This window comes from Dioscorea cayenensis, chromosome 15, assembly GCF_009730915.1.
Source record: "Dioscorea cayenensis subsp. rotundata cultivar TDr96_F1 chromosome 15, TDr96_F1_v2_PseudoChromosome.rev07_lg8_w22 25.fasta, whole genome shotgun sequence".
NCBI lineage: Eukaryota > Viridiplantae > Streptophyta > Magnoliopsida > Dioscoreales > Dioscoreaceae > Dioscorea > Dioscorea cayenensis.
Genome location: NC_052485.1, coordinates 10,211,932 through 10,239,335, shown reverse-complemented (window position 1 = coordinate 10,239,335; position 27,404 = coordinate 10,211,932). Strand labels below are relative to the sequence as shown.

General features: G+C 33.5%; 2 protein-coding genes across 8 annotated transcripts; one reads left to right on the top strand and one right to left on the bottom strand.

Moving 5' to 3' along the window:
• The first annotated feature begins 3,567 nt into the window (after positions 1-3,567).
• On the top strand, positions 3,568-9,646 carry LOC120277912 (GRF-interacting factor 1). 2 transcript variants are annotated; one of them, XM_039284777.1, is made up of 4 exons: positions 3,568-3,846; positions 7,233-7,309; positions 8,634-8,715; positions 8,968-9,646. In XM_039284777.1, the coding sequence occupies exons 1-4, from the start codon at positions 3,763-3,765 to the stop codon at positions 9,373-9,375; spliced, it is 651 nt and encodes a 216-aa protein (XP_039140711.1). In that variant the 5' UTR covers positions 3,568-3,762; the 3' UTR covers positions 9,376-9,646. The 2 variants fall into 2 exon arrangements, with proteins under 2 accessions (XP_039140711.1, XP_039140712.1); XM_039284778.1 differs by lacking the exon at positions 3,568-3,846 and adding an exon at positions 4,677-4,766.
• A 2,919-nt stretch (positions 9,647-12,565) lies between these two features.
• LOC120277177 (gamma-tubulin complex component 5-like) lies at positions 12,566-27,165 on the bottom strand. 6 transcript variants are annotated; one of them, XR_005541480.1, is made up of 19 exons: positions 27,048-27,165; positions 25,545-25,624; positions 21,424-21,539; positions 21,078-21,338; positions 20,887-20,981; positions 18,547-18,709; positions 18,347-18,457; positions 16,466-17,656; positions 16,221-16,373; positions 16,052-16,151; positions 15,881-15,975; positions 15,616-15,801; positions 15,479-15,535; positions 15,330-15,401; positions 14,093-14,191; positions 13,867-13,998; positions 13,585-13,758; positions 13,261-13,415; positions 12,566-12,907 (listed from the first exon to the last, which is right to left on the bottom strand). XR_005541480.1 is itself a non-coding variant. In XM_039283925.1 (19 exons), the coding sequence occupies exons 3-18, from the start codon at positions 21,526-21,528 to the stop codon at positions 13,291-13,293; spliced, it is 3,165 nt and encodes a 1,054-aa protein (XP_039139859.1). In that variant the 5' UTR covers positions 21,529-21,539; positions 25,545-25,624; positions 27,048-27,165; the 3' UTR covers positions 12,566-12,907; positions 13,261-13,290. The 6 variants fall into 6 exon arrangements, 4 of the variants coding, with proteins under 4 accessions (XP_039139859.1, XP_039139862.1, XP_039139860.1 ...); XM_039283925.1 differs by having other exon boundaries at positions 13,261-13,461; XM_039283928.1 differs by having other exon boundaries at positions 13,261-13,461; positions 21,477-21,539.
• Between the last annotated feature and the right edge of the window lie 239 nt (positions 27,166-27,404).

Sequence of the window (27,404 nt, the reverse complement as noted above, 5' to 3'; positions counted from 1 at the left end):
GTAAAAAAATGACTGTTAATAAAATAAATAAAATAAAATATTGCCATAAATAATTGTTAATTATAATAACTTCATTTTAGTTCTTGGGAAAAAAAAATATTTGGTCATTTAAATCGACACAAAAGTACAGCTGGTTTTGGAGAAACTTTAATATTTTTAAAAATTAATTTTTATTAATATTAATTAAATCAAATTCCAACATAAAAACTTTTCTAGGAACAAGTTCCCAAAATAATTTTTTTCCCATCCTCAATAAAAAGACCAAAAACATATCAGGCAATAACTAAAATATAACAGACAATCATATCATCTATGATGAATTGACAATACAACAGAACTAAAAAAATGAATAAATAAATAAATAGAATATTCTCTCAGTCGTAAATAAAATAAAATCCCGAAAGTTTAAATTTATAAAAAATCAAAATTCAAATTATTTTCATGATATTAAAATGGAAAATTTTAGATAAAAAATAAAACATAGAAAAATAGAAAATAGAAAAGATATTAGTTACCTGTCATGTTATTTCATAATCCATACCATTTAAACTCTTATTTAAGAGTATTTTATTTTTAATCCCTACATTTTCATAATTTTTTATAATACCAAAAATTCTCTCATCTCATCAAAAATGAAAGTTCATTTTTTTCTTATTTTTGTGCATCTCCTCAAACCTTCTGGCATATAAACAGGAGGGTGCGAGCTCATCCATTTGGCCCCATCATGTTAGAAATGCAAGTGGGGCAGGGCGGGACTGGAATAGGATCCCCATCCTCATCCCCTTTTCCCACTGGGCCGGGATTCCCTGCCTTAAAATTCCCCGCGGGGAGAAATCCTCCCCACTCACTCCCCCGCGGGAATCCCCGAGGGGATGAGAAATCCCTATCCCTTCCTAATTATACATGTAACACATCATATATGAAATAAAAAAAAAATAAACAAAATATTCCCCGCCATAAGTATTATTTAATGTATGTGAAAACAACAAACTAATGAAATAATCGATGGTATGAAAAATTGAAGATGAGGAACTGTGGAAGTTTGGATTTCATAAAATATGTTCTACTTACAAGTTGAGATTTCATAAAAGATGTTCTACTTACAAATTGAGATTTCAATAAAGTTGATAAATTAATCAATTTAATCTTAATTTTAATATAACATATTTATATATAATAGGAAATAACAAGTTTTGATTAAAATTTTTAAAACAATTTTTCATATAATTATCTCCAAGTATTACATTGGAGTAACACTAATTTATAATTTTATTAGTTTGAATTTTAATTTTGTAAATATGTTATATAATAATTTTATTAAATAAATATGTTTTAATGAAATATATAAATATAAATAGTTAATAAGTTGTATGAAATAATTGTGAGTCCTATTTTATAATATAAAGATAAATTAATTAGCAAAAGTTTAAATGTTTAATGGATTGAAAAAATAGTATTTATCACTAAATAAATAATATATACATTATTTCAAATTTATTGTTATAATTATATGTAAACTCAGTTATTTTAAATTGAGTTTCTATTAAATATGAAAGTTATATTTACTAAAAACTTATTAATAACTAAAAAAATATAACCCCCTTGCATCCCTACATGACTACATCCACTCATCACTTCTTTGATTCACTATTAAATGCAAATACAAAATGAGTTGAAATAATATAAAATTTTTATATAAGTTAAAATTTAAAAATAAATTATTTGAAAAAATAAAAAGACAGTAAAACCGAACCGATATAAAAAAAATTAGAGAAAATTTTCATGATACAGGAAGGATTAAGGAATCTCATGTTTATTTCTATGTAAAAAAGTGAAATGTAAAAATGTGAAAGTGTGTGAAGGGGGTCCGAGCAAGGACAGTGTCCCCCAACAGGCATCACTCAGTCTTGGATAACAAGGATGCCAATTCCATCCAATCCAATCCTATGCATCTTTCACATCTTCATTCTCTTCTTTCTTCCCTTTCTTCTTTAGTTCTTTGTTTTTGGGGAACCGGGAGCATCTTCTCATCTTCTCCCGCCCAATTTTACATTTCTACCCTCCTCCCTTTTCTTCTCCTTTTTCTTTCTTTGTTTTTTTTAATATGTTTATTTTAGTTTTAATAAATTGAAAAAAAAAATAACAACAACTAAAAAAGTCTGAAGACGGTTAGTATGGTAATACTGAATCCTCTGTAAAAGGTTTGGTTTATAAAACTTTCATTGTCTGAGTTTGAAATAGAGTAGCTGTAATGGTGCCAACATTTTTCGATTATGTGAACGGACTTACAATTTAATCTCTGTGTCACTGGATAAGGGTAGACTGAAAGATTGTCATTATCTTTTTGTACATATTTTTCTTTGTGGATGTGCTTGTCGTATTGTTAATATATATATATATATATATATATATATATTAAAATAAAGCTAAGTACAAGTTAAGAGAAGCACAAGCTAAGAGGACAAGAAGCAATACAAATAATCACACATTCACTAATGTATATCTCCAGTGAAGACAAGTTTAAGAGAAGCACAGACTAAGAGGAAATACTTCAGATTTGTACAATCAATTATGAAATATCTCCATCAACAAATGCCCTTTAAATGCTTGATCAGTGATAAACTGAGATGCAATTGCCTACTTCTATTACTTCTATGTTTTGTAGAAAAAAACTGATAAATGAAAGGGGAAATTATTCTAAACTATTATGTCATTTGCCCCATTCTCAATTCAATACATGTGAATTAATTGTTAACAGTTTAATATTTTATAATTTTAATTATTTGTAAAAACATATCAAAACACTTAACCTCATTAATCTTTACTTTAGTATTTAAAAATACATAAATTTATTTTTTTATTCTTATAATTTATTATTTAAAAATATCATATTTGATTTAAAAAGTTTATATTTAAATCTATAAAAATAAAAAGATAAATTCATATATTTTTAAATGTCACATCAGTAACTATTAATGGGGTTAAATGTTTTGATTTTTTTTTTCAAATAGTTAAAACCAATAAGATAATCAAATGTTAATAATCAAATTACAGGCATCGAGAAAGAGACAAACCATATAATAGTTTAGAATAATTTAAAAATAGTCTACTTCAGTGTTTTTACTAATCAAAATCTATAATTTAAAATTTTTCAAAAAAAAAAAAAATCACATATATACACGCACACACAAACACAAATATGATAGCATTAAATTATAAAGTAGAATTTGAAAATGGTCCCAAGGATGAGGAAGAGGAGCAGAATAAAAGAGGAGGGTTGATAGTGCATAAATCCAAAGTAAAAGTTTTTTTTTTTTTCCCGACCAGTCCAACAAAGAGGTGTCATTTCAAAGCCCCGGGTTGGATGGAGTTCGTAGGTTCCCCCACCACCTCCTCCTCACGTGATCTCCCGACACAGTTCCACTCATCTCCCCGTAACCTCACCCCTCCACGATAACATACATAAATCCCAACACCAACACAAAAAAATAAATAAATAAATAAATATAGTTGGAGATTAAGGTGACCGGGAGGTGAGCATATCGAGGCAGAAAGAGACAATGGTTGGGGGAAAGAAAAGAAAGGAAAAACCCCCCAAAACCCCGACCAGCTTGCCCCAAAACCTCCATCATCGATCACTGGTCATCAGAGCTTCTAGCAATCTCTCTCTTTCAATCTCTCAGCTGTATCATTGTTTGATTCTTGAGTGGTCTCTGTGAGTGTTTCTGTTTGGGGGAGAAGACTGAAGAGAAAGAGGGAGGAATGCAGCAGCATCTGATGCAGATGCAGCCCATGATGGGAGGATATGCATCTCCCAACCCAGTCACTACTGAGCTCATTCAGCAGGTCCTTTTCTCTGCTTTTTGTTCTTTTTGTTTCCTTATTTGACATAAAAAAAGATATTCTTTGTTTTTAATGGTTCTTGTGGTGGTAGTTGCAGCAGCAGCAGGAGTAGTGATTGTAGGTTTTTTTTTTGGTTGTTGGGAAAGATGGGTGGTTGGTTTGGTTGATTATTGAATAAAGGTTGGTTTTTGATCTGTTTTTAATGGTTTTGAGTTGGTTGGTTATTGGATTAATGTTTGGGTTTTTTTGATCTGTTGGGTGATGGTTTTGAGTTGTTTATTTGGGACAAATGTGGTTTTGATAGTGGTGGAACTTGTTTATTTATTTATTTTTTTTGTCTCTTGGTTTTTGATTAAGTATTGCTATTTGTTTTATTATTATTATTATTATTATTTATTATAATATTTTTAGTGCTGTGTGAGATGTGTGGTTTGGTTTTTGATTTTTTTGGAATGGTTTTGACTGGTTTTTCTTTTGAGGGGAAAAGTTGTGTTTTTGGTGGTTTTGATTGCGATGGGGGCGTGCTTGTGTCTTAGTTCTTATATTAATTGTATTGTTATGTCAGATTTATGGCTGGGGTAACCATCTCGGTGACCATTGGAGATATTTCTGTTTTTGATTTTATGTGGGATGGTTTTGAGTAGTTTGTTTGGGAAACATTGGTGTTTAGTTTGGTGGGTTTGATTGTGACAAGAACTTGCTTGTCTCTTGTTTTTTTATTCTAAAAAAGAAGATATTTCTTGGTCTATGGTTTTGATTTGTTGTTGTTTCTTATTGTAATGCTTTGTTTGATACATGAATTGGTTATGAACACTTGTGTGAATATTGGTTTGTGATTGCTCGTGGGATGCTTCCTTATGGTTTTCAGTGGGTTTTTTTTTCCCTAGAAAGAGGGGATTAGAGACTTTTGGTTTTTTAGTAAGGTCTTATGCTTCCCAACAAGTATAGTTTTTCGTTTTATTGTGTGATGGTTCTTATGGTTTTCATGGTTTTTTTTTCTAACTTCGAAGTTTTTTGTGACCGAACCTGTTGATTTTGGAGTATTAATGTGGGAAAATAGGTTCTTTACTTGGAAGTGCTTACACAAAGTTTATTTGTGGTATGCATGATATTATTTTTATTTTGTTGGAGATTATTTGCAAATGGTTTTTTCATGTTTTTTCATGCTAATTGAGTTTGGTTGGCCAGCAATATTCATTTGCATTTTTGTTCAATGTGTCTTTTCAAATGGGTTATCTTCACGTAACTGCAGTCTGTATGAAGATAACTGTCAAGAAATTGCAAATGAGAATATTCTTTGTTTCTTCCTCGATGGTTGAATACCATCTTTTTATTAATGTTTTTAGTTATTTGACCATACAGATTGCTGTTGATTCTGATTCCCCCTCCCTTTTTTCTTTTTGTCATAGTTTGTGGAGTTGTCTATTGATTTTGAGTGTAAGTATGTGCAGATGCTTATGTATTAAACATGAAAAGCAAAACATTTTGACTAGAACTTAAGAATACATCAAATGTAATGGAAGCAGTGAGAAATATGGAAATCTGAAGAATATTTTTGGGTCTCATGAGCTGCTCATTGAGATTTGAAAATTTTTTAAGTGGCTTTTGGAAGGTGGCTGACAAAATTCTTAAATAGGACTCTACTGACTAATATAATGTTAATGAGTGGACAGAAAATATTTTGTGCATTGATGGAGTAAGTCTCTTATATGATTGTACAAATGACCTTGATATAAATCTCCTGTGTGGTATTAGGGATTGTGGGAAAAATGTGTTTAAGCTTAGATTAGGATGGGAAGCATTGGTTTTGGAGTTTTATGCATGATAGCTTGAGGTTTTTTTTTCACTCAATAAACTACTAGACAAATTTAACTTGAAGATATAAGATATAGGTAACCTCTTTGTAGAATTTAGATTATAAGGTGAAATGTGAGATTTATTCGTTTAAGCAAGATAAAATATTAAGAAATAAGTTTACCGCATGATCACATTGATGCAACAACCATCATAAACTTGCAAGTTAAAGAAATAATAGAAAAAGCTTGGAGTCTATTAATGGAGATAATATATCAGTTCCTTTATATGACAGATTTCAAGGAGGAAATTTGTATTTCCAAATTTTATGGAGGAATGTGAGTAACTCACAGCATCTAGGAAAAGAAATACCCTCTTCACTTATTTTCTTGTGATGCTAATTATCAGACTTATGTCTGTTGTTTTTTTTCCTGTTTTCCTTTACAAACTCGTTCTTCAATCTGTATTTTTCTTTTATTTTGTCATGGTTGTATGCTTGCTTGTTTGCGTTATCCCTAAAACAAGGTCTCTAACTGGATCTCTGCCATCTCTGTGTATTTTCCTCAACACTTTGTTCTGTGCACTAAATTCAGCAAAGTCTTATTTAAGAAGCTCATTTTGGTGCACATTCTTAAAGTGTCTGCAGTAGCTGATATCTTTTGGCATGTAAGAGATCTGATTTGAGATAGAACACTGCTGTGAGATTTCACTGGAAAATGAGCTGTTGATCTCCAACCCTATGATTTTGCACTTTCAATGTCATATCTTGTTCTTGATAGTGAATATATGAAATTCAGTCGAATCTCAGCTTGATCTTTTAGCAATATGTATACAAGGATGGAACAAATTGTCTAAATTGTTGAACTTTATATTATTTTTGTTATTTTTTTTCAACGCCATCCAATATCATTGTTTCTCTAGGATCTTTTCTGACAACATACAACTCGTGCAACTAAAACCCCAAAACATTATTATTATTTTTGAACGATGTTATTATTGAGAATGATAAGAGGTGTCCATCATTGTATGTTTAGTTGTTCTTATATAATCCATTATCAATTTGAAGTTTCTTTGGTATGAACCAATGTTCTATTGCAACCAGAAGTTTACCTCATAACTTCCCTGACAACGTCTGTCTAATTCCTTAGGTTTATATTTGACTATCTTTACCTATCATGGAATTTTTTTTGGCATTTGAAACAATGTTAATCAGCCCTGAAATATTGTGATATTGTGCTCTACTTGAATACCATACATCCTTGGATTCCAAAATGACATAAGATGTTCTAATCCAAAATACCAGGGTAAAAAGTTTCTTACTTTTGTTTACCAACATAATTTGAGATGTTCTTGCTAGACCTAGCGATGAGGTTCATGGCCACTGCAAACTGGCTACAATAAGTTCTAAGCTAGTGAAAATTGTCAAGATTATTACGTCATTTATGTTCTTATGAATTGCCAGATCTAGAGACCGTTGCTTGTGTGTTGCAATATTTATCTTCTTCATGTTGGAAAACAATTGACTGCTTGTGTATTGAAGGGATTGTCTTTGCCTTAGAACATTAAGGATAACTCACCTCCTTTACTTGTTGCAGTATTTGGACGAGAACAAGCAATTGATTCTGGCCATTCTTGATAGCCAGAGTGCGGGGAAAGCAGAAGAATGCGCTGAGTAAGTTTGACACATAACCCTCTATTGGCCTTTAAGCTTTATAATGGGAGATCATAAGCGCCTTCTTTGAGATGACAACTAAAGTTGGCTATAGATTTGGTAAACATATAATAATTGAAAGTTTTGTTGTCTTTGGTTATATTTGTTTTATCACAGCTAATAACTTCTTAAGCAACAATGTAATAAAATAAAATATCTTAGGCTTTATTCCATTTCTGAACAAGATTTCTTGATCTAAAAGGATTTATCAACAGACTGTATATTTACTTGTGGCCTGCTCAATAGGTGCACAAGCCCAGTTTGTCAATATGGACATCAGATTTTTAATATATAGCGAAATTTGGTATCTGGCAAGTCAGATATATATATATATATATATATTAAAGCATCTCCATAATTGAATTTCATTCTCTTAGATTTGCAATCCATAAATACTGCTTGTGTGATGATGATGTTATAGGCCTCTGTTTTCTTCTCAAGTTTTCTGATAAAAGATAATATAAACCAAGCGTAGGTTGCGATCTGCATCTCTTGGCTCATTTAGTCCTGTTATCTCAAATGTGTTCAAGTTTTTTTCTGAAAAAGATATGTGCAGAAGCTTGTTGATGGCATATGTGCTAGATCAACCTTTTCAGGTTTGATAATTAGTATGATGGCGTTTATTCCATATTTCATTCTGATTTCTGTTGTCCTAAGATGATGGCACATTGCATGCTTTCCTTTGCATGTTATTTTTTGTTTTCTTCAAGAATGATTTGATACATACGGTATTAGAAACGAGGAATGATTTATTGCTCAGAAAGGAAAATTTTACTACAGGTTGATTTCATTCTTGTTCAGCACGCCTTAAGTTTTCTTGCATTGCATTCTACAACTTTTGATCAAGGTTATGAAATGTAAAAGTTGTCCAAAATACGCATATATCTTTGCTTGACTGCTTCTTCTACAATCCTTTTGCACATTATTTATTATTAGGTCCATTATTCTCTAGTTACTGAGTGGGGAGAGTCAGGTATACATGTATTTTCCTGAGCCTTGGCTTTCAAACAAGAAAGTTTCAATGTGGTTCCTATGTATCTCTTGTGTGACACAATTAATGGTAGTTTGGTTGTCTGATGGAGCTCTTATGACATAGTTTAGGATAAGAATTTTATTGCGTCGGTTTAAACTTTCGTTCGGACGAAGAAGTCACTATAGTTAATAAATATTGTCTTCTAGTAAATAGTCAAATGTGAGATATTCACCATATTCTCTCCAATTTTAATTCTTAAACATTTCATAATTGGCAATGTATTTATCCTTACTATTCTTGAGGTTCTTCTAGAAATCAAGCTAAGCTTCAGCGGAATCTCATGTACCTTGCGGCTATTGCAGATAGTCAGCCACAACTGCCTACCATTGCGCAGGTATAATTCCTTTGTGTACATTAACCAACATACAAGTCACCGTATTCATCCTTAAACATTTCATAATTGGCAGTGTATTCATCCTTACAGGAAGAAGTTATCTGCCGAAATATCTTTATTGTACCTTATATACATACTAGTCACTGTAGATGGAGCAAATAACAGTGAATTTAAAAGAAGTTTTGTTAGATGTAGTTATTTGATTATAAATGTTACTGAATTTCTCATATCAATTGTCTTTTTTGCAAACAGTTTCCGCCCAATGCCGTAATTCAACCTGGGACTCGATACATGCAACATCAGCAAGCTCAACCACTGACTCCACAGTCTTTGATAGCCGCGCGCTCCTCAATGCTGTATGCTCAATCACCGATGTCTGCATTGCAACAGCAGCAACAGGCCGCACTTCACAGCCAACTTGGGATGAGCTCGGGTGCAAGCAGTGGGGGATTTAATGTGCTCCGTGGTGAAACCAGTGTCGGAGGAAACGGAGCGCTGAATGCAGGAGTCTTCCCTGATTTCGGTCACAATGCTGGTGCAGGAAAACAAGACATGGGCAATGCAGTGTCGACTGATAGCCGTGGTGGCAACTCCACCGGGCAAAATGGGGACGGCACAGAACCTCTATATCTGAAGAGCTCCGAAGAAGAAGGGAACTAGTTTTGGTGACGTTGCTCTAAGTAAATCAAGAAGGTTTTGGTTTGAAATCAGTTTTACATTGATGTTGGTAGGGGTGACTTTGTGAAGGGACTGATGTGCTGGTTTCTTTTGTAGTAGGGTCTATAGACTTTATCAAAATGGTTCTTGTGCCAGACTGAAACATTAGCATTTGTAAATTTTTGTAGGTTTGAGTGGGGCATGTTTGTAATCTCTTATGGATAGTTAACTTTCATCATCAGTAGAGTGTTTGCTGATCAAATTTCCTTGTGCTTGTTGGTGTCTATTTTGTATGTGTGTGTCTCTAAGCTTTTTGTAATCTTTGTCAGTCTCTGTATTGTTAGTTGTACTTGTTTATCCAGATTAAAAAATTGGTTAAGTTAAAATCTTGATTTCATTTGTTATCATATTTAAGTCAAAATTTCATAGGAACATTCTCAGAAAGCAATCTATAAATCCAGACTGCAGAACTATAATAATAATTTTTTTTTTTCAATCTTTGTAACCTATGACTAATAACTTTAATTTAAACCAAACCCAGAAAATTTATGACTACCTTCAACGAAACCTGCCTAGGGATGGCAACGGGTAGGGTATGGGTAGGGTATGTCAAAACCTTTACCCTTACCCGTAACCCCTACCCCATACCCGTACCCTTCAGGGTAAAAAAAATCATACCCTTACCCTTACTCACAGGGTACGGGTATACCCGCAGGGTACCCGCTTACCCATTGTTCAAATTATCGAACTAAATTTAAATAATAATAAAAATAAATTAATTATACATTATATTACAATCTTTAAACACATGTCCATAAATTTAAAATTACAAGTTGATATATATTTGTTTATCTTAAATTATATAATCACATAAAAATGACGTTTATTTAGGACTCAATGGTAACTCTACCTTTTGTTTTATTCATGTTTAACCATCTTAGTTTTTGTTTAAAATTTTTTCATATATCTATTATTTATATTTTATATACCTTCAAATTTTATAAATATTTAGTAAGATTTTGAATATAAAAAACATTATAAGTAATTCTCATAAGTTATATCCAATTGATTTTTTATTAATATCTTATTTTTCAGGATGTTCTTATAATTTATAAAATAAATTATTATAACATTATTTTTTATATTTGTTTATTTTTTAATTTAATTATGATTCTTAATATATATCTAAAATTTAATTTTGATAATATTATCAAATATAAATATAGAAATTAAATAAAATTTAAAATAATATATTAAGAGAAAATTTGAAGTATTATTTTCAAATTAATCACCATGAAAATAGATATTGAGTAAATTGTGAGTAAATGTTTAGTTTAATAAAGAAATTTTATATATATATATATATATATATATATATATATATATATGAGAGGGTAAGGGTACGGGTACGGGTTTTACCCGTACCCTCTTCAACGAGTAAGGGTAAGGGTAAGAGTACGGGTAGGGTAGGGGCATACCCTTACCCTTACCTGGTCAAAGAAGGTAATACCCTCTTTGACCGGATACGGGTACAGGTATACCCGTCGGGTAGGGTACAAATTGCCATCTCTAAACCTGCCCTGCAATATCATAATTGATATTTTTCTAAAAATATTAAAACTTTTTAACAATGATGGTGTATGCATTTGACAAACTTAATCATACCTGATCTCTGGATAGCTAAAAGCTCTTTTGCTTTATAGATTGCATATATTTAGCTATACGTATATAGATAGATATTACTATCCACATGAAGTTACTGGAGATGTGAACCTTTTTGAAAGGGTTAAAAATGAGTTAAATAACAATGACAAATTTTAGCATTTATAGCATGCAGAGTCAAAACAGTCATCTATATTAAATTTTTTATGAAATAATTTAACCTTAAAAATATAAAATATATAATGAAACCAAAATTTCCTCACTTGATTGTAGATATTTTTGAGATTTCAATCAACAACCCACATCTCTCATTGATGAGGAATTCAATTTCCTGTTATTTGCTTAACAATTGATCATCAAACACAACGAACTTGAATTGCACTTTCATGAGCCTTTCTAAATCAAATATCCACAAATAAAAAAAGGGAAATTGAAAAGGAGAATAACAACTGGCTATGTCAAAACACATTATTTATTAACATGGACCCCAAACAAATTCAAACCATGCAATTTAGTCCATTTCTACATTTCATATTTAATTAAAGCAGAATAAGAAACCAAATTATGGCTTGACAAACAGTTCAACAACAAGAATTTCCATACAAAGAACACGGAAAAAAGACTAAATTACCGAGATTTTGTTTCGAACCTTCCCAGAAAGGGAAAAAAAAGTACAATATACATCCCTATAAAATAAGTCTCAACATCATAGTCTCCATTCCATCAAAACATAAGAGGAAAGAAAACACAATGTCAATGGGATCATCAGTTTACTTGCTCCTTCTTTTAGTGTTGTTTTCCGGCATGGCCTTGTTATCGGATGCGAGGAATTTCAAAGGCCAATGGCTGAAGGCTAGTGAGCTTCACTCAGATGCTGTGTATTTGGAGGGGCAATGGTCAAAGACAAGCATGCTTCTAAAGAAGTCCCATCCCAAGGAACAATGGGATTCCTTTTCTAGTTTGCCCTTAATCTCGGATACTAGATATTTGGAAGTACAGAGGTCGAAGACTAGCAGAGTCACCCCGGCATCCTACCCAAATGGACACAGGGACTCATTTTCCGACTTGAGCCCCTTGCCCTCGGATTCTAACTATATGGAAGGGACATGGTCAAAGACAACTATGTTCCCCAAGAAGTTAAATATCAAGGGACTTGAGGACTCATTTTCCAGTTTGGCACCACCACCAGATGCAAAGTATCTGAATCTTAAGAAATTGCAAGACTTTCTTCCCAATGTGCCCTTGTTGTCGGATACTAGGTATTTGGAAGGGAAATGGGTGAAAACCAGCTGGTTTGTTGTACAATCCCTTATGAAGGGAGACAACAACTCCTCCAAAAGTTCCCCATGCACACATGACCCAAATAAAAAAGACCCAGGTAATAATAAATGTCCTACACCTCCCTGAGGTAGGTTTCTTAAGTGACGTGCAATGATTTATTTGCTACTTGGCGTATATGTGGTGGCTAATGTTCAACTTACAAATATATTCTTCCCAGATATTTTCAAATTTGTACAAAAATGAAGCAATCTGTCACAGAGAAGTTTTGTATCATATCAGTGTTTTGTTCTTTGGAATGACATAGTATTGTTGACAGTCCACAAGACAATACAATAGTTGAAATATCAGTGAAAAAAGGGCATACAAAATTATGGTCTGAATGATTACGGGTGTGTTTTTGCATTTGACAAATAATGAACAAGGAAAACAATGGAAGAAGGAAATAGTTTTCATGTGTTTGATCAGCCAAAGAAAACAAGACAGATAACCAAATGAAATAAAACAGTATTGAAAAAAGAAAAGGTTACTTTTCTTTTACTTCCATCACGTTCCTTTTCTTTTGTATCCTTCTCCAATCCCTCGCTTCAACACACTGTAAGAAAATACCAAACCAGAATTTTCGAATAAAAGGAGCACCAAATATAAAAAACATAACGAAAATTTTAATACCCTCAATGATAATTTCTGCAGTCATCTAACGAGCACTTTTATTAAAGAAAGTGATTGCCCTTCTAAAAACTATAAAAGCATGGTGAAACAAGAGTTGTTATTTAAAGATATAAATTCCGGTCATCAATTACACCAATTTGCAGGTGGTGGAGAGAGATTGATTGTCATGCTGTTATCATAAACAAATAAATGAATTTACAACCATCGCTGAATGTGGGCGTGAATCGCGTGATTGATCAAGGAGCATACGAAACAGATGAAATAACTCATTCTTACCGTATTGCATTGCATGCTGGACAAGCACAATTAATCAGTTCTTGTTGCTGGTGTCTTGCTTAATTTAGTGGTAGACGACTCGAAGCTGGGTACTGTAAGCAAGTTACCATTGTCTGACATGTAGAAGTAATTGTAATTAATTCGAGTGACCAAATCTGCCAAATGAGGAAAGTGACCCACATTTAGCTTGAAAGAAAGGATCTGCACAGTCAAGACAGGAGTAAGTTCATTCTCTTATATATGTTTTAGTTCACAATTAAGTAAAAGACAGGATTTTTACAATAAGCACATGTCTAAGGTTATGGAAAGGTGGAAGATGCATACTCTTAATAGGAAGGCAATGCAATCATCAAACTGTTTCTCAATTCTGTCTACTTCCATTTCACATCTTGCTTTAATAGCGGGGGCTGCACCACCACTACTAAGGGTTTGCTGTATGGAATAGAAATCAAGTGCCAATCCAAGAATGCTTTTAATTCGACTCGCAATTAAAGCCCACTGCAAGAACATAACAAGCAAAATCCAGTATATAATTTATTGTCATTCATTAATTAAATAAAATGGGGAAATGAAATGTAAAGAATAATATCAGCAAAAGGATTCTACCAGTTTATCAGGGGCGACAAAGCATTGTCTCTGAACAGACAAAAGGTACGCCTCATGAACTTCGATAACTTCATCAAGGGAGCCTGCAGTGGCCATGCCACTACAAAGTTCAATCCATGAACTGTGAAATACCTGCATCATAGTTATGATCAATTCAACAAGATGCAAAACCAAGTTGCTTAAAAGAAAAATTAATAATAATAAAAAGAGGGCAAGTTCTTATTACCCTGTCCATGACATATTGGTGAAACGCATCAACAAAATGGAGAAGCTTCTGCTCCACTAACAAGTGATGCTTATAATTGTGTGTCATGCCACCCCTACCCTAAAAAATGTTTCATGTTTGTAAGCATTGTTGAGTCAAAGAATTTTAATTTGGTTCTCGCAAGGGATAGTTAGAAACATCAGTTTAAAGGCACCTTTCAAAAACTTCAAGAATGAAGAGCATAACTAATAGAAATTTTACAAAAAAAAAAACAGCAAATGCAATAGTTGAGGAATCTCCAGTAAGATTGCAACTAATGCTGACAAAGATGGGACAGTTGCAATAATGATCAAGCGATGTTTTAGAGGAACCAATATGATGAACCTGAACAAGTATATAGGAAAACTACTACAGATAAGGAAATGTGTAATTGACAAGTTAACAGAGATTTTCAGGAAGTGTCCATGCAGGAAAGGTAGGATTTGGCTTTGCTCGAGCAAAGAACAGTTTCTTTTCCTCCTGGGAGGAAAGGATCAAGGCTAAAGGAACTTCTCCAATAGAACCAATAATCCAATCAATCTGAGACTCGAAAATGCATATCATATATATGATGATTCAGTGAAGCTCTTTAGCAAAACAGTTTTCTGGTTTAGCCAATGAGCGCGCAAATATTCCCATCAAATTATTGCAAATTTATCGACGAATAAGATCAACACGATGAAACCAGCCAGTGATTACTGATGTATTTTCTATGTAACTAATATGGTCCCTCAACTGTATTGGCGTGTGAGCTAATGACAGACCTCAGTTGTAGAAGCCTAGCAGGAGGGAATCTTTTGATGGTGATCATAGCGTGGGCGACAGCAACCTAGTTCACAAATGAAATTTATCTATGCAACTGTTGATTGAACTCACACTAATTAAAATTCAGAATTAAATTGGACAATTTTATTAAATATTACCTGAAGTTACCCTTGCTGACTTGATTGATGCTAAAATTTCATCTTTGTTTCTAGTTAAAAGAAAAGAAACCAACTGGAATTTATAATGCATTCACACAATACTACTACCATTGGATCATAGCAATAGACAACTTGTGCATACAATACTCAAAAAGGTGAAATATTAAAAGCAATTGAGCATAAAATATCTATGGCAACCAAAATTGATCTCAAAAAGAAGAAATATAAAAGGTAATCGAGTATAAAATGTCTATGACAATTAAATTTGCTAAACCAGAAATTAAGTGCAAGACAACCTTCCACATCCACCTCCGGGCTTTGTCAAGGACAAATTTTGCTCGTTTAACCTTCAATAGAAACCCCATGACCTATCAAGCAAAGAGTAGCCAAATGATTTGGGAAAATCCATACGCAAACCCAATTGAAGAATTGAAGGAAATATTACCTGATTATACTTGTTAATTGCCTCAGTATTTGCAATCAGGTCAAGAGGCCAGGCTACCTACTAAATCAACAAAATATAAAACACTTGCCCATGATTATGAAATAGTACAGGAAACCCACCTTTTTCTAAGTAAATACCTTGTATGAAAATTTTAGTACATCAAGGGCATCAACACCAAAGCAACTGTTTTGAATTTTGCGTGGAGTTGAAAGATTTCCAGTTGCATGATCCTCATCATCAGAACTGTTACCTTTTCCAATTGACACTACTAAAGAATCTGAGGCACTTAAAAGCGACCAATCAGCAGAGTTTCTTATTGACTCCTGGTTAATGACAGTTTCTTTAGTATCTCTATAACTTATAAAAACCAAATGTACAAGTTAAATCTCATTTTAGCCAAACCTGTAGTATTGTATTCAATTCAAAATCATCATCCCAGGACTCTCCTTTATCTAGCTTATTAAAAATTAATATAAGGAACTGCTGCAACAGGTCACCTGAAGGAAATTGTTTTGCCAAGTGTAAAGATGTTTACATTAAAATGGAAAGAGCAATCTGAGAAGGATAAAATACCTGAGCCCAATAAGAAAATGGCACGTAACACACAAAGTTCATCAATCAATTTCCAATCACTCATAAGCTTTGACAAAATGTGCTTGCCAACATGATCCACCTGGCAAGGAAAAAAACTGTTCAGTATTACATAAGTTAGAGACATTTTGTTGCAAGTCATGCCACCAACCCGTTTCTTTATATACACAGTAAGGCATTCCTGGATAATAACTGCAGGAAGTGGTGTCTCTTTGGGCTTGATATTCTGAACCCAGTTAAGTATACTCGAAGCAAGAGTGCTATTTTTCTGGGAAGGAAGAAGTTTGGAAATAGGGAGATCTTCCTGCAAAAATACAAATGGTTTCAATAATAGTTGAAAGAAAAAAAATGGAACCAAATGAGGGATTCAAAAAATAAAAACATATTTAATTATACCTCTAAGCAAGGAAGAAGTGTAGGGAAAGGAAACAAGGTCTCCATAGTCTTGGCTTCATCCTCCAAATGAAACCGTCCAAATTCACCATACTGGAAACCAAAGGTATAGTCTGTTCCACTGAGTCTAGGTAGCACACACTGTTGGACTAAATCCATACTAACACTTGCATTAATACATTTTTCACCAAAAATTGTCTCTCGCAGCTTTTCATCATTTAGTGGTGGAAGATGGAAATTTCTAGAAATGTTCAGATTGTTCCAAGAAGTGCTATTCCTTTTCAGAAATTCTCTACATACAGTTATTACAGGGCTTTCAGGGCAAAATGAATGACTAAGAGTAGTTCCTGATGTGCAAGAAGTTATAAAATCTGGGCACATTGGGTTATGATGTCTTGATGCACATCTTGTATTCACCCCAACAGACCAATCTTGGTTAGTTACTCGCCCAGAATAAATCTCTCTATCTACACTTACAAAGCTCATTCTTGATATCACATCAGCCAAGAACTTTAACCATGATTTCTCACAGTTAACAGAAGATGGAGCATTCTCCCCAGTTTTATCAACAAATGCTTTGCAGATCTCTGCAATTTCAGGATATGACATCTCAAAATAATCATGCACATGTGTATCACCGCATATTAAACCTGATAAACATAACATGAAAACCTCAGACAAGGTCAATTCATCCAAAATGGGGGAATTCAGATGGAAGTGGGAATAATTTCCTTCGCCAGAATTGACATTCTCTAGTCTTTCATCTTTCAATTTTGAAGTACATGAATTTCCAGGTTCACCTTGTGCTATAGATGCACGGCCAATGTTCTTATAGTTAATTGCTCTGAAATCATTAAGAATATTGTCTTGAGCTTTATCGGACAATCCAGCATGCTCATTTGTAACATGTCGAACCAACTGCAATGATTTGCCAGCAGATACAATGGCTCTAGCCATCTCCTTCAAAAACAAAGGACATACAACAATATCCATATCAAGTTGATCTCCCCCTTGCCCAGAACCAGATAGAGAAGATTGCTTTTGATCACTGGTTTCCACTGTCATATCTCCGATGTTGGGAATTACGGAAACAGAAGAAGTTGGCTGTCTCCATTTACGTGGACGGAAAAGATAACTCCTCTCCCAAAATGATGGTTGGTCAATGGTAACTGAATCATTGGCAGAAAAGAACATCTGCAGGGGGGAGAGATCAACTAAAAACAAGTTATTAAACAGAACCAATGGCAGGATTAAACAAAGATCCAACTAAAAGAAACACAATCAACTGGTTAGATCTAGAACTCAAAAATATAGAGAGAGACATACAAAAACATACAAAAACAGACAGACAGACGTCCTTCCTCTTAAAATACAAGAAATATCAAAAGTTCACAAAATCCAGATCGTATAAGAGTTTGCATTATGGGGAGATTAAGAACTCAGGAAATTCAATCAATCCATCAGCCAAGATTTGGCAAATCTGACAGGACAACTCACATGGCATATCATGTCATAACAAATCAATTACATTTAAGGAGCATAGGGTGTATGAAACATTGAAACAGCAAAGAGAAATGCATAACTGTCCTAGAACCACCTTTATTCCATCCACAAGGAATAAAAATTTTGACAAGAAGTGCGTAATACGAGAAAACCAGCATCAGAACAGAACAAATGCCAGGATGTGTATGACACAAATAAAAATCATAAAGATGTGATAACACCACACATTATGGGGTGCTTAGAGAAAGAACAGAATATTGGCAATCAATTCATATCCTTCGTTCAAAATTATCAACAAGTTTCTAATTTTAACAATTTCCATGCTTCCAAAGAAAGCTCCAAAGCAATTAGACCATTTAAGATAGAAGGTAAAGCAGATACCTCCTCATAAGGGTCATCAAGAATTCCCTCATACAACCAAGAGTCAAGCCCCTTAAGGTACGGCAGTAAACTTCCAGCGAAAATAGCCAGCACCATATGGTAAGGCTCTTCCTGAAATATAGCAGAAAATGCTTAGAATATAATTATATATATAGAAAAAAAAAAAGAAATAGCATGTTCACGTCAATTATTTTTGTCACCTCGCCATCTTGTATCAGGCACACTTTATTCAACTCCTCGAAAAGATGATCAAGAATATGAACCGCAATCTCACTAGCAGGAATAGGTGTTTGCGTGTCAAAGTAAGCACTTGGAATTGCTCCATATACTATCTTGAAAAGACATTCAGCCCCAGAGAGAAGCCTATGGAAAAGACTAAACATGAGGCAATAATCTATGTAAAAAACTGATGATTGGAAGTCATAATTCTCAAGATGTAAACAGGGTGATCAAAGCATTCTGTCATTTTTATACATAAAATTTCAGAACAAAACTGATGTCTACAACAAACAGACAAGTTCCTATCCATTAAGATAAGATCAAATACTAATCATCTGTAAGTTAGAGAACAATTTCACCAAAACATATGATATAAACTCACACTAAGTTAACAAGCAGCTGGGGATGTGATGAAGCAGTAACAAAAATCAGAAAAAACAATAACAGCAGTACAAAAAAAAAATCAATATATACATATATACATATATATAAACCATTTAGGATTATCATCAACATCAAAACAAAAGCATCTTAGTGAAATTCATTTAACTTGTAATTCCATATAGTTACACATGGTTACACATTGGCAACATAATTTCATATGATAATTTCCTCATCTTACATCAGCAACCCTGCACTAAAATTACTTGTTTGGGTATCGACCTGTGCAAACCAAGATAATTTCTTGGAAGCAGAAAAATTATTTTAAAGCAAAACTGCACTTAGTACACATTAGCACTGTAGTTACACAAAAGAAAAGCGCACAAAAACTATACTATAGAAAACCATCCATCTAAACTAGCTTACATAATTTTCTCATCTCTGACATGTACGTCACTTAAAACCCTCAATGATATGCTTTATAGAAAGATAAGAACTTTTGCAAAGCTCAGTGTGTTCTAAAGAAAATCTTCTAATTACCAAAAAGACATCCAAAAATTTTTCCTTAATATTCCATGTTCACAAACAGTAACATTTCCGTTGAAAGTAGTTTCTGTAACTGAATTGACTTTCTTTCACATACCCGCCCTAGGAAGTTATTAATTAGGCAGATACAACATAAAAGAAAGGCTTTTTTTTCTTTCTTTCTAAAAGCATATTAATAACAATACAATACCATTACCGCTTATACATGTTCAACCAAAAGTGGAGTCAATAATAAAAACATCAAAAATATTAACGTTCATAGATGAGAAACTCATAAACACAACTCATCAACTAGATGGGTAAATTAGCAAGATGAAGTAAACAAAATGTGCTGATACTACAATACTATTAGAGCATGGTAATCTAAGTCCTCCATTCCTTTAGTGTGGAAGCCTACTCCCAGTGTAAAAAGCACACCTAGAATCCATGAAACTACAGCATATTACACAAAAGTTAGATTTCTCACATACGATCCACCTATGGTCCCATATTGCAGACTCAGGTATATGCTATTGAATTCTCTAGTTTTACAAGAAGAAAATCAATTTATTGTATAAGAAACCTGTCAGAATCCAACAGAAAAACCTCCAGACAAAAATCAAGGGTATACTCCTCCCAATCATCTTAAACATTTAAACTCGTGTGCCAACATTGAGATCATGAACGCACAGCTATATGTCTAAGATGGTAGGACCATATAAATTGAAGTTCAATGAATTGCGAGTAGCATCTACAAAACAAATCAATATGACATCATCAAAATAAAAAGGCACAAAAGACGTTATTCTAAGATGTTTTAAAAATCAAGCATTTCGACTTTGTAATGTCTCAAGTCATACTGAAAAGCCCAGGGCTTAGCACCACAAGAGAAGACATACCACTAACAATTTTTATGGGCTGTATCTAGTATTAAAAAGGATCCAACACTCTCTGTTCCCATACTACTGCAATTCCACCAGCTCATACAAAATTGACCAAGCACACTAATTAAAGCACAAACAATAAAATTTATAATTGATTCTTTAACAGAGAAAGCACTGTTGGCAAGTGGGACAAACAGCATAAAATGAAAAATGTTATGTATATAGTGCATGTCATTTCACTAGGAGGAGATTGAGAAATATATTCCAATTATAGAAACAGAATTTTTTGCTAAATTGATTTTTATATTTCAATCAAAGTAAAATTATTTGGCTTACAAGTGTCAGCATAGGGAACCCTTTTCTCATTTCATGTAAACACCATGGCATAGGTAATTTTACTATGCAGCATGGACAAACATTTGAAAAATTGATAAGTGGAAATAATTATGGTAAACTATTAGATTGAGCTGTTTATGAATACGCTATGTGGAGTTAGTTACTAACGGCTATTGCGAATTCCAACAAAAATACCTTGACAGGGAATCAGTCAGCCCTTGAAGTGTGATTGTTGTTCCAGAGTCCGAACCAGCAAACTTTTCTTCTGTCAGAGCAACATCTCTCAATCTCTTCTCAACAAGAGAGCAGGAGATTAGAATTAAAAAAATAATAAGAAGAATACTTGAATTCAAACTTAAAAAAAAAATATACAACAATATAAATACCTTAAGCCATAAAAATACAGAATCAGTAAAAGCCTCCAATGTGGGAGCTCTTTGATTAGAGGTCTTCACCTTTTTGGTAAAGATTTCTACTTTCTTCAAGCATGTCCCAATAAACAAAAATTGGTTCAGGATGCTACTCAAACTTGTCTGTGATAGATGAGATACAAATATCCCATGCTTTACAAAAAAGCTGTGTTGTTCCCTATCCCAATAAAACAAAGAGCTGGCAAAACCTTGAAGCATTTGAAGGACACCTCGAACCTAAGATAATAGACAGTTTTAAGTTAAAATTCAAATTCTTTTAATGTATGACTATAAAAACAGAAATTTTGAAGTTGATAAACACCAGCTCATGCTCATCGGTTCTAAATATAGAGACTGGCACTGCATGAGGGAGACCTTTAGAAATGCTACAATGGAGCTTAGTGATGAAACTTTGAGAAACCTCCATGTCTGATCCACCTGGGAACATCAGAAAATAGAGAACAGGAAGGAATTAGAAACATTTGGTTTTTTTACACTATTTATGGTCAATTGAGGTCTATGGAAATACTTGGATAAAAATGAGAGATCTACATGTGGAGTAAGTTGTCGTTTGGCACTAATAACAAGTAAAGCAGCATACCACTAATTTGATGGACAACTTTGTAGGCACATAATAACATGAAGAAGAAGCTAAACAGAAATTGTTAGTTAACATTGATGGAAAGAGATGGGCAAGTGCTTGCTTGGTGGTAATTTTAGCTAATTTAGTCTGCGAAGAATGTTCAATAATGAACAGAGGAGGTATCCATAATGGGTGTGTAACGTGTGTTTGGATAAAGTGATGTGACTGGATGTAGGTGGATTGGGACCTGTTCACTCCCAGTTGTGTGTTTGGAGGAAAGAACAAAGGTAAATGGGGATGAGATCCACAAAGCATGGATGAAACTTATCCCACTAAAATGATGGGATCAGTCTCATCCCAGGATGTTATCCTTCCCCATCTTCTTGAAATCTTGGATCCTGTTCCTCATCAATCTAAATCTATCAAGACAAACACATAAAAACACAAATTCATATTTCCATATCACTCAAACCAAACACACTCTCACATCCCCAACCCCTCCACATCCTCATCCACGGGATGGCCAAGTGGGAACATCCAAACACACCCAATATGTTAGCAACTCTTCAGAAGGTTGATGTTGATACCTAAGCCAGTGCAATTGGCAACAGTGAAAATGGATCATCCAGTGCATTTGTGAAGTACTAGCATTGTTCTAGACCAGACTTGATCTGATGATTATTGTAGACAAATATAGGCATATACATTATGTTTAAGCTCACCCTGCTGCTTAATAAAGAATCACTAACACATGTTAAGGATATTGGTATCGATTTTGTCATATTACAGTCGGATGTTTAAAAAGTGAAGTCACATTCAAATTGTCAATTTTGTGAATGAATGAATGAATGAGAACATATGTTTGTATTTCAGGACATGGCACTTTGATGAAGCAGGTTTTTTTTAATATCGAAAGGACACATGTCTTAGCTGTGTTACTTGCCACAGCCATGTCAAGTGCAGAAATAAAGTGCCTGCACTCAAGAGAGCACAACCATGTGAAGATGCTGAATGAAATAAAATTCCCAGAACTCCATGACCTCAAGCTGTGAAGCCACATACGGCCGTGTCTGGAGAGCAAGATTTAAAGAAAGAAAAATCCCAAACACTGCCATATCAAAACATCCAGAGAAAATGAGTGGAAACCCGAGAGCTCCAGTGCCGGGCCATGGAGCCACATACGGCCATACCAATTTATACACTCGAAGATGAAAATTTCAGAGAGTAAATATATAGAAAAACTGACTAAAAAAGAGGATCTGGTAATTGGAGGATACCAAAGGAGAGAATGTTTCGAGGATCCAAAAAGAGAAGAAGGAGAAGGAAAGCCCAATCAAGGAAACCAACTCCAGTTTGATTTTGGTTTTATTTTGAATTGATGGAATCATACACCCTATTTCTCTTGTTTTGAAATTTAGGAGTAGAATCATTTGTTAGGTATGGTTTTTTAAACTCCTGGATAATTTAGTATTACGTCTGTTGAATTTATTGAGTTTATGCAATCTGTCTTAAAAATCGTTGTTTCTTCATGCTATTGAGAATGGTTGATTGATTTTCAATATGGTTTCAAAAGAAGACATTAAACCTCTATTTTCCACTTTAAACTTGCATAATTTTTTGATGGATTGTATTTCAACTCATTTCCTAAGAACTTTGAAACAAAGAATAGAGTAATGATTTGTGGATCATAAGACTTGTGCATCTACCAGAGGAAGTCATGTGATTAAATTCACCTTGATATATTTGAGGTTGTAAATTGCACCGAATAGGAATCTCCAACCTTATAAAAGTTTTCTATATAAGACTGAACTACAGTTTTAAATCTTCCCGACTCAAGTTGAATTCAGCATCATTAGCATCATTTAAAATCAGTCAAGAAATTTCGGAAATGAAACCAAACCCTAGCATCTTTTGACCATTAAATTTAACCTTGAATATCTAAAACCTCATTTCTTTAACCTTCTTTCACTCATTTAGTTTTTGTTCTCAATTCGTTAGCTCATAAAACAAAATTAAAGATACGCACTTTCACTTTCATTTGAAATCATTGTAGAACTTTGTATCTTGATGCCATAATCTTTCAAGGATCAACACTCCTCTCACTTTTATGACTTGGTCAGTTAGCATACTTGCTAGAGCAAAGATTACCCTCATCAACTTCCTTCTCAAACATCAATATTCCACAAAGACAAAATGAAGAGAATGCAAGAACATGATGGATTAAGAGTATCATTTATAAATGCGGCAGGTGTGGAAAAGTTGGGATGATAAGAGCCCTCCCAAGGCATCCTAACCCCTACAAAATTCAGTTAGTACAAGCAATAACATTGTCACCTAATGTCCCAAAATGTGGAGGAGGTATAATGCATTAAGTAAATGGAAGAGGTAGGTTAAAGGTCTCATTGAGACTGCATGCAAACACATAAGTCTTTTTAGAATCACAGGGGAAGTTGGTAGATACCGTCAACAATGGCAATGGAATTAGTTATGGAAGATAGTCTGGTGAAACTACAAGGGCTATTGTTGTTAGAGGACACGCTAACCCAAAGCGGTTCCATGAAAGTCCGCAATTAGTCCCTGTTCATTTTGGTACCTGAACGCCAAAACAGACACTTTGGGCCTTTCACCTCACATTGTTCATGATGTGGACATTTGTTCACCTAATAAATTATTTTAGTTTTTAATTTAATTGAGTTTTCACAAAAGGACCAAATTGAACATAATTTTGTTGTTAAGGGACAAATAAATGAATAATACTTGTGCAGTTTAGGGACCAAAGTCAGCATATTTGAGTCATTCAAGAACCAAAGGGGCATACTTTTTGGGTTCAAGTACTAAATGTATATTTAGATATATTGCAGGGGACCAGGGGAAAATTGTAAACTTTCACAAAATATTCTTCATTGTTCAGCAGCCCATATTGGTGATTTTATCAATCTGTTTCAATAGCAGTTTCAAAATAACATTTAGAATTCTACATTAATTGTTGGTCTACTATTTTTAATTGTGATTTCCTCTGCCACATTGAAATGTCGATTGCTACACTGGTCCATCAACGTGATTCAAATATCTTAATCACAATGGTAAGGTGATCGTGCTACCTAGACTCATAAAAGATGTCATCACTAGAAGATCATATACATAATAGTTTACGGATAAGGATCAAATGAAGCTAAGATACTGGTAAGAATAAAATTAAATTAAAAAAACTAAGATGATGGCATGTTAACAAATAATAACTAAAAACTAGTTTCACCAGATGAATTAATTGCATGCATGTCATTTAAATCATGAATATGCCTCAAGGAATATTGCGCCACAGAGAATAACCAAAGAAAATAACCCTCACACCATGTTAAAAACTAATAATTTAACATAACCAGCAATCTCAGCCGTTTTGGTTAGAGGGTATTCAAAGAATATACTAAGAAACCAGGAAAATGTTAATTCGTAACGATTTGTATAAAGGGTATATATGACTACATTTATATTTCATGAAATAAGGAGTATATATGTAACCAGAGCAAATCTAGCCCGGAAGATGAGATTATTCTATAAACATCCCTAAGAAAAAAAATGATCAAGATCACAATAGAAAGTGGATCACAGTTTTGGATGTAATTTACTCTTCAGAAAAATAAAACCAACAATTAGAACAACTCAAAAATATTTTATTCCTGATATCATCAGTGGCATGCAAGAAAGTGAAACATCACACATGTGATCAACTGAATAAAAGATAACTTACGTCTAATACAACAAACTTCATTCAACAAAAGAAACGCTATGAAGCAAAACTAATTTTATGATAAAGACAACCCATTAAATTAAAAGTAAAAATAAAAAATATAAAAAAATACCATGGAATATTAGATTCCGAACAGCCAGTTAAAGTGACAGCCAGCAGCATTCAGACTTTAGGAATAAATACAAAGGCACCCTACATAAGAAAATCCTCCATTTGTTGTTAATCCTATGCCACAAAGAGAGAGCAAACAAGTGAAACTAATATGATACAAACTCAAAATTCATTAATATATCAAATAAGCAAACTATCATCTAGTATAATTAGCAAACATGTACTTCTGTTCTGGAATCAAAAGAGTAAAGAAAAAGGGTTGCACAGCATGACAGAAGAATAAAGATCATATTTTCCATAAGTCACACATCAAGATGTGGTGAAAAACATAGCTTTCTACTCGATTCTTGTCAAATCATCTTTTTCTCAATTGTGTATGTGCCTACACATCATACATAGCCTATTCAATAATCCACAAGATTCACCGATTCATCCAAGTGGCCACAAGGTCTTGGAAATTACACTAGATCAAATATGTAAATATTACTGGATAAACATCTAAAAAAAGTTGAACTTTTGCATTTCCTTTAGTTCAGCAACATTATCCAACTCTTCCCTCACAAAAATTTGGCTGATACTCCCACTTCTATCTTTCACCCTTCTCCAACAAAGCACTCTTAAGAATCCCACTCAAGCCTTGAGAAGGAACACTCCAATTTTAGAAACGTTGGCATGCTACCAATGCTTCTCTTCATAAGCATAATGAAACAAATATATAACAGCATGGGACACATCACATTAATCACCAATCTTAACCTCAATGATAGCTAAACCCAGAAGCACATATAACATACCACATAAGCTGTTTTCTGTGATGACAAAATTTTTGAAACTCGTTTATGTATCGGAAAACATACCTACCATGACAACTTCTTTGCCCAATTGGCAGGGTCATAATATAATTATAATTGGAGAAGAAACATCTAAGCACATACATATCCAAATATTTCTGTAAGCTCATAATTTTTTCCCTAAAATCTTTTGCTTAATCAAAATCATGTTTCACATCATATTACACAAAAAATAAATAGATAAATAAACAAATGAGGCAATGGCATTTTACCCGCTTGTCAAACATTAAAAATACTAAAAAAAATGTCAACTTTATCAACACTAAGTTAAAGATTTTAACAAAATCTATTTTACGGTTTCTTCAGAATTTTTTCCAATACTGACAGAAATAATCCATCTCCATTACCAAAAACCCGACTATTTTCTTTCTTCTACCAATTTAAACTTCTCAACATTTCAAAATTCGTAAATAATAGAAAAATTACTGAATTTTCGGGAATTCAGCAAAATATAATTGCGCCATAACAAGAAAGCCTAATCAAAAAAACTTTAGAGTACATCAAAGTGGAATTACATAGCCCGGCATCAACCAGAAAACAATGAAAAAAAAAAAGAAAGAAAGAAAGAGGAAACAAAAGCAAAAGAGGATCAGAGAATGCGGGCTAAAAGAAAGCAACGGGGGACAGGGAGAACGAGAAGAAGGCCAGCTTACATGGAGAAGCACCGGCGACGAGCCGCATCGTGGAGTCGGACGGACGGACGGCGAGGGTTAGCGAGAGCCGGAGAGGTCTCTCTGTGTGAGGTTTTTGGATCGATCTATTCGAATTTGTCATAGTTTGGGTTTTTTTTAAATGAAAATTATAAAAAAAGGGGTTTTCTTTTTGCCATTATACCCTTGCGCTTTTGAGTTATTACAAATATGCATTTAATTTAAATTTATACACATATTTATTTGGGGCTCTGCTGAATTACAATTACAAAAATATATTATTAATTATATATATATATATATTACTTTATAATAATAAAAATATAATTTCTTCACTACATTTAGTGGTCTTAATTTTTA

Excerpts from the sequence above, each read along its gene's own strand:
- LOC120277912 (XM_039284777.1), top strand. The coding sequence starts at position 3,763 with ATGCAGCAGCATCTGATGCAGATGCAGCCCATGATGGGAGGATATGCA. Across the intron at positions 3,847-7,232 it reads CTACTGAGCTCATTCAGCAG|TATTTGGACGAGAACAAGCA; the intron begins GTCCTTTTCTCT and ends TACTTGTTGCAG. Across the intron at positions 7,310-8,633 it reads AAAGCAGAAGAATGCGCTGA|AAATCAAGCTAAGCTTCAGC; the intron begins GTAAGTTTGACA and ends AGGTTCTTCTAG.
- LOC120277177 (XM_039283925.1), bottom strand. The coding sequence starts at position 21,528 with ATGGAGGTTTCTCAAAGTTTCATCACTAAGCTCCATTGTAGCATTTCT. Across the intron at positions 20,982-21,077 it reads CTGTATTTTTATGGCTTAAG|AGATTGAGAGATGTTGCTCT; the intron begins GTATTTATATTG and ends CTTGTTGAGAAG. Across the intron at positions 16,374-16,465 it reads CACTTCTTCCTTGCTTAGAG|GAAGATCTCCCTATTTCCAA; the intron begins GTATAATTAAAT and ends GTATTTTTGCAG.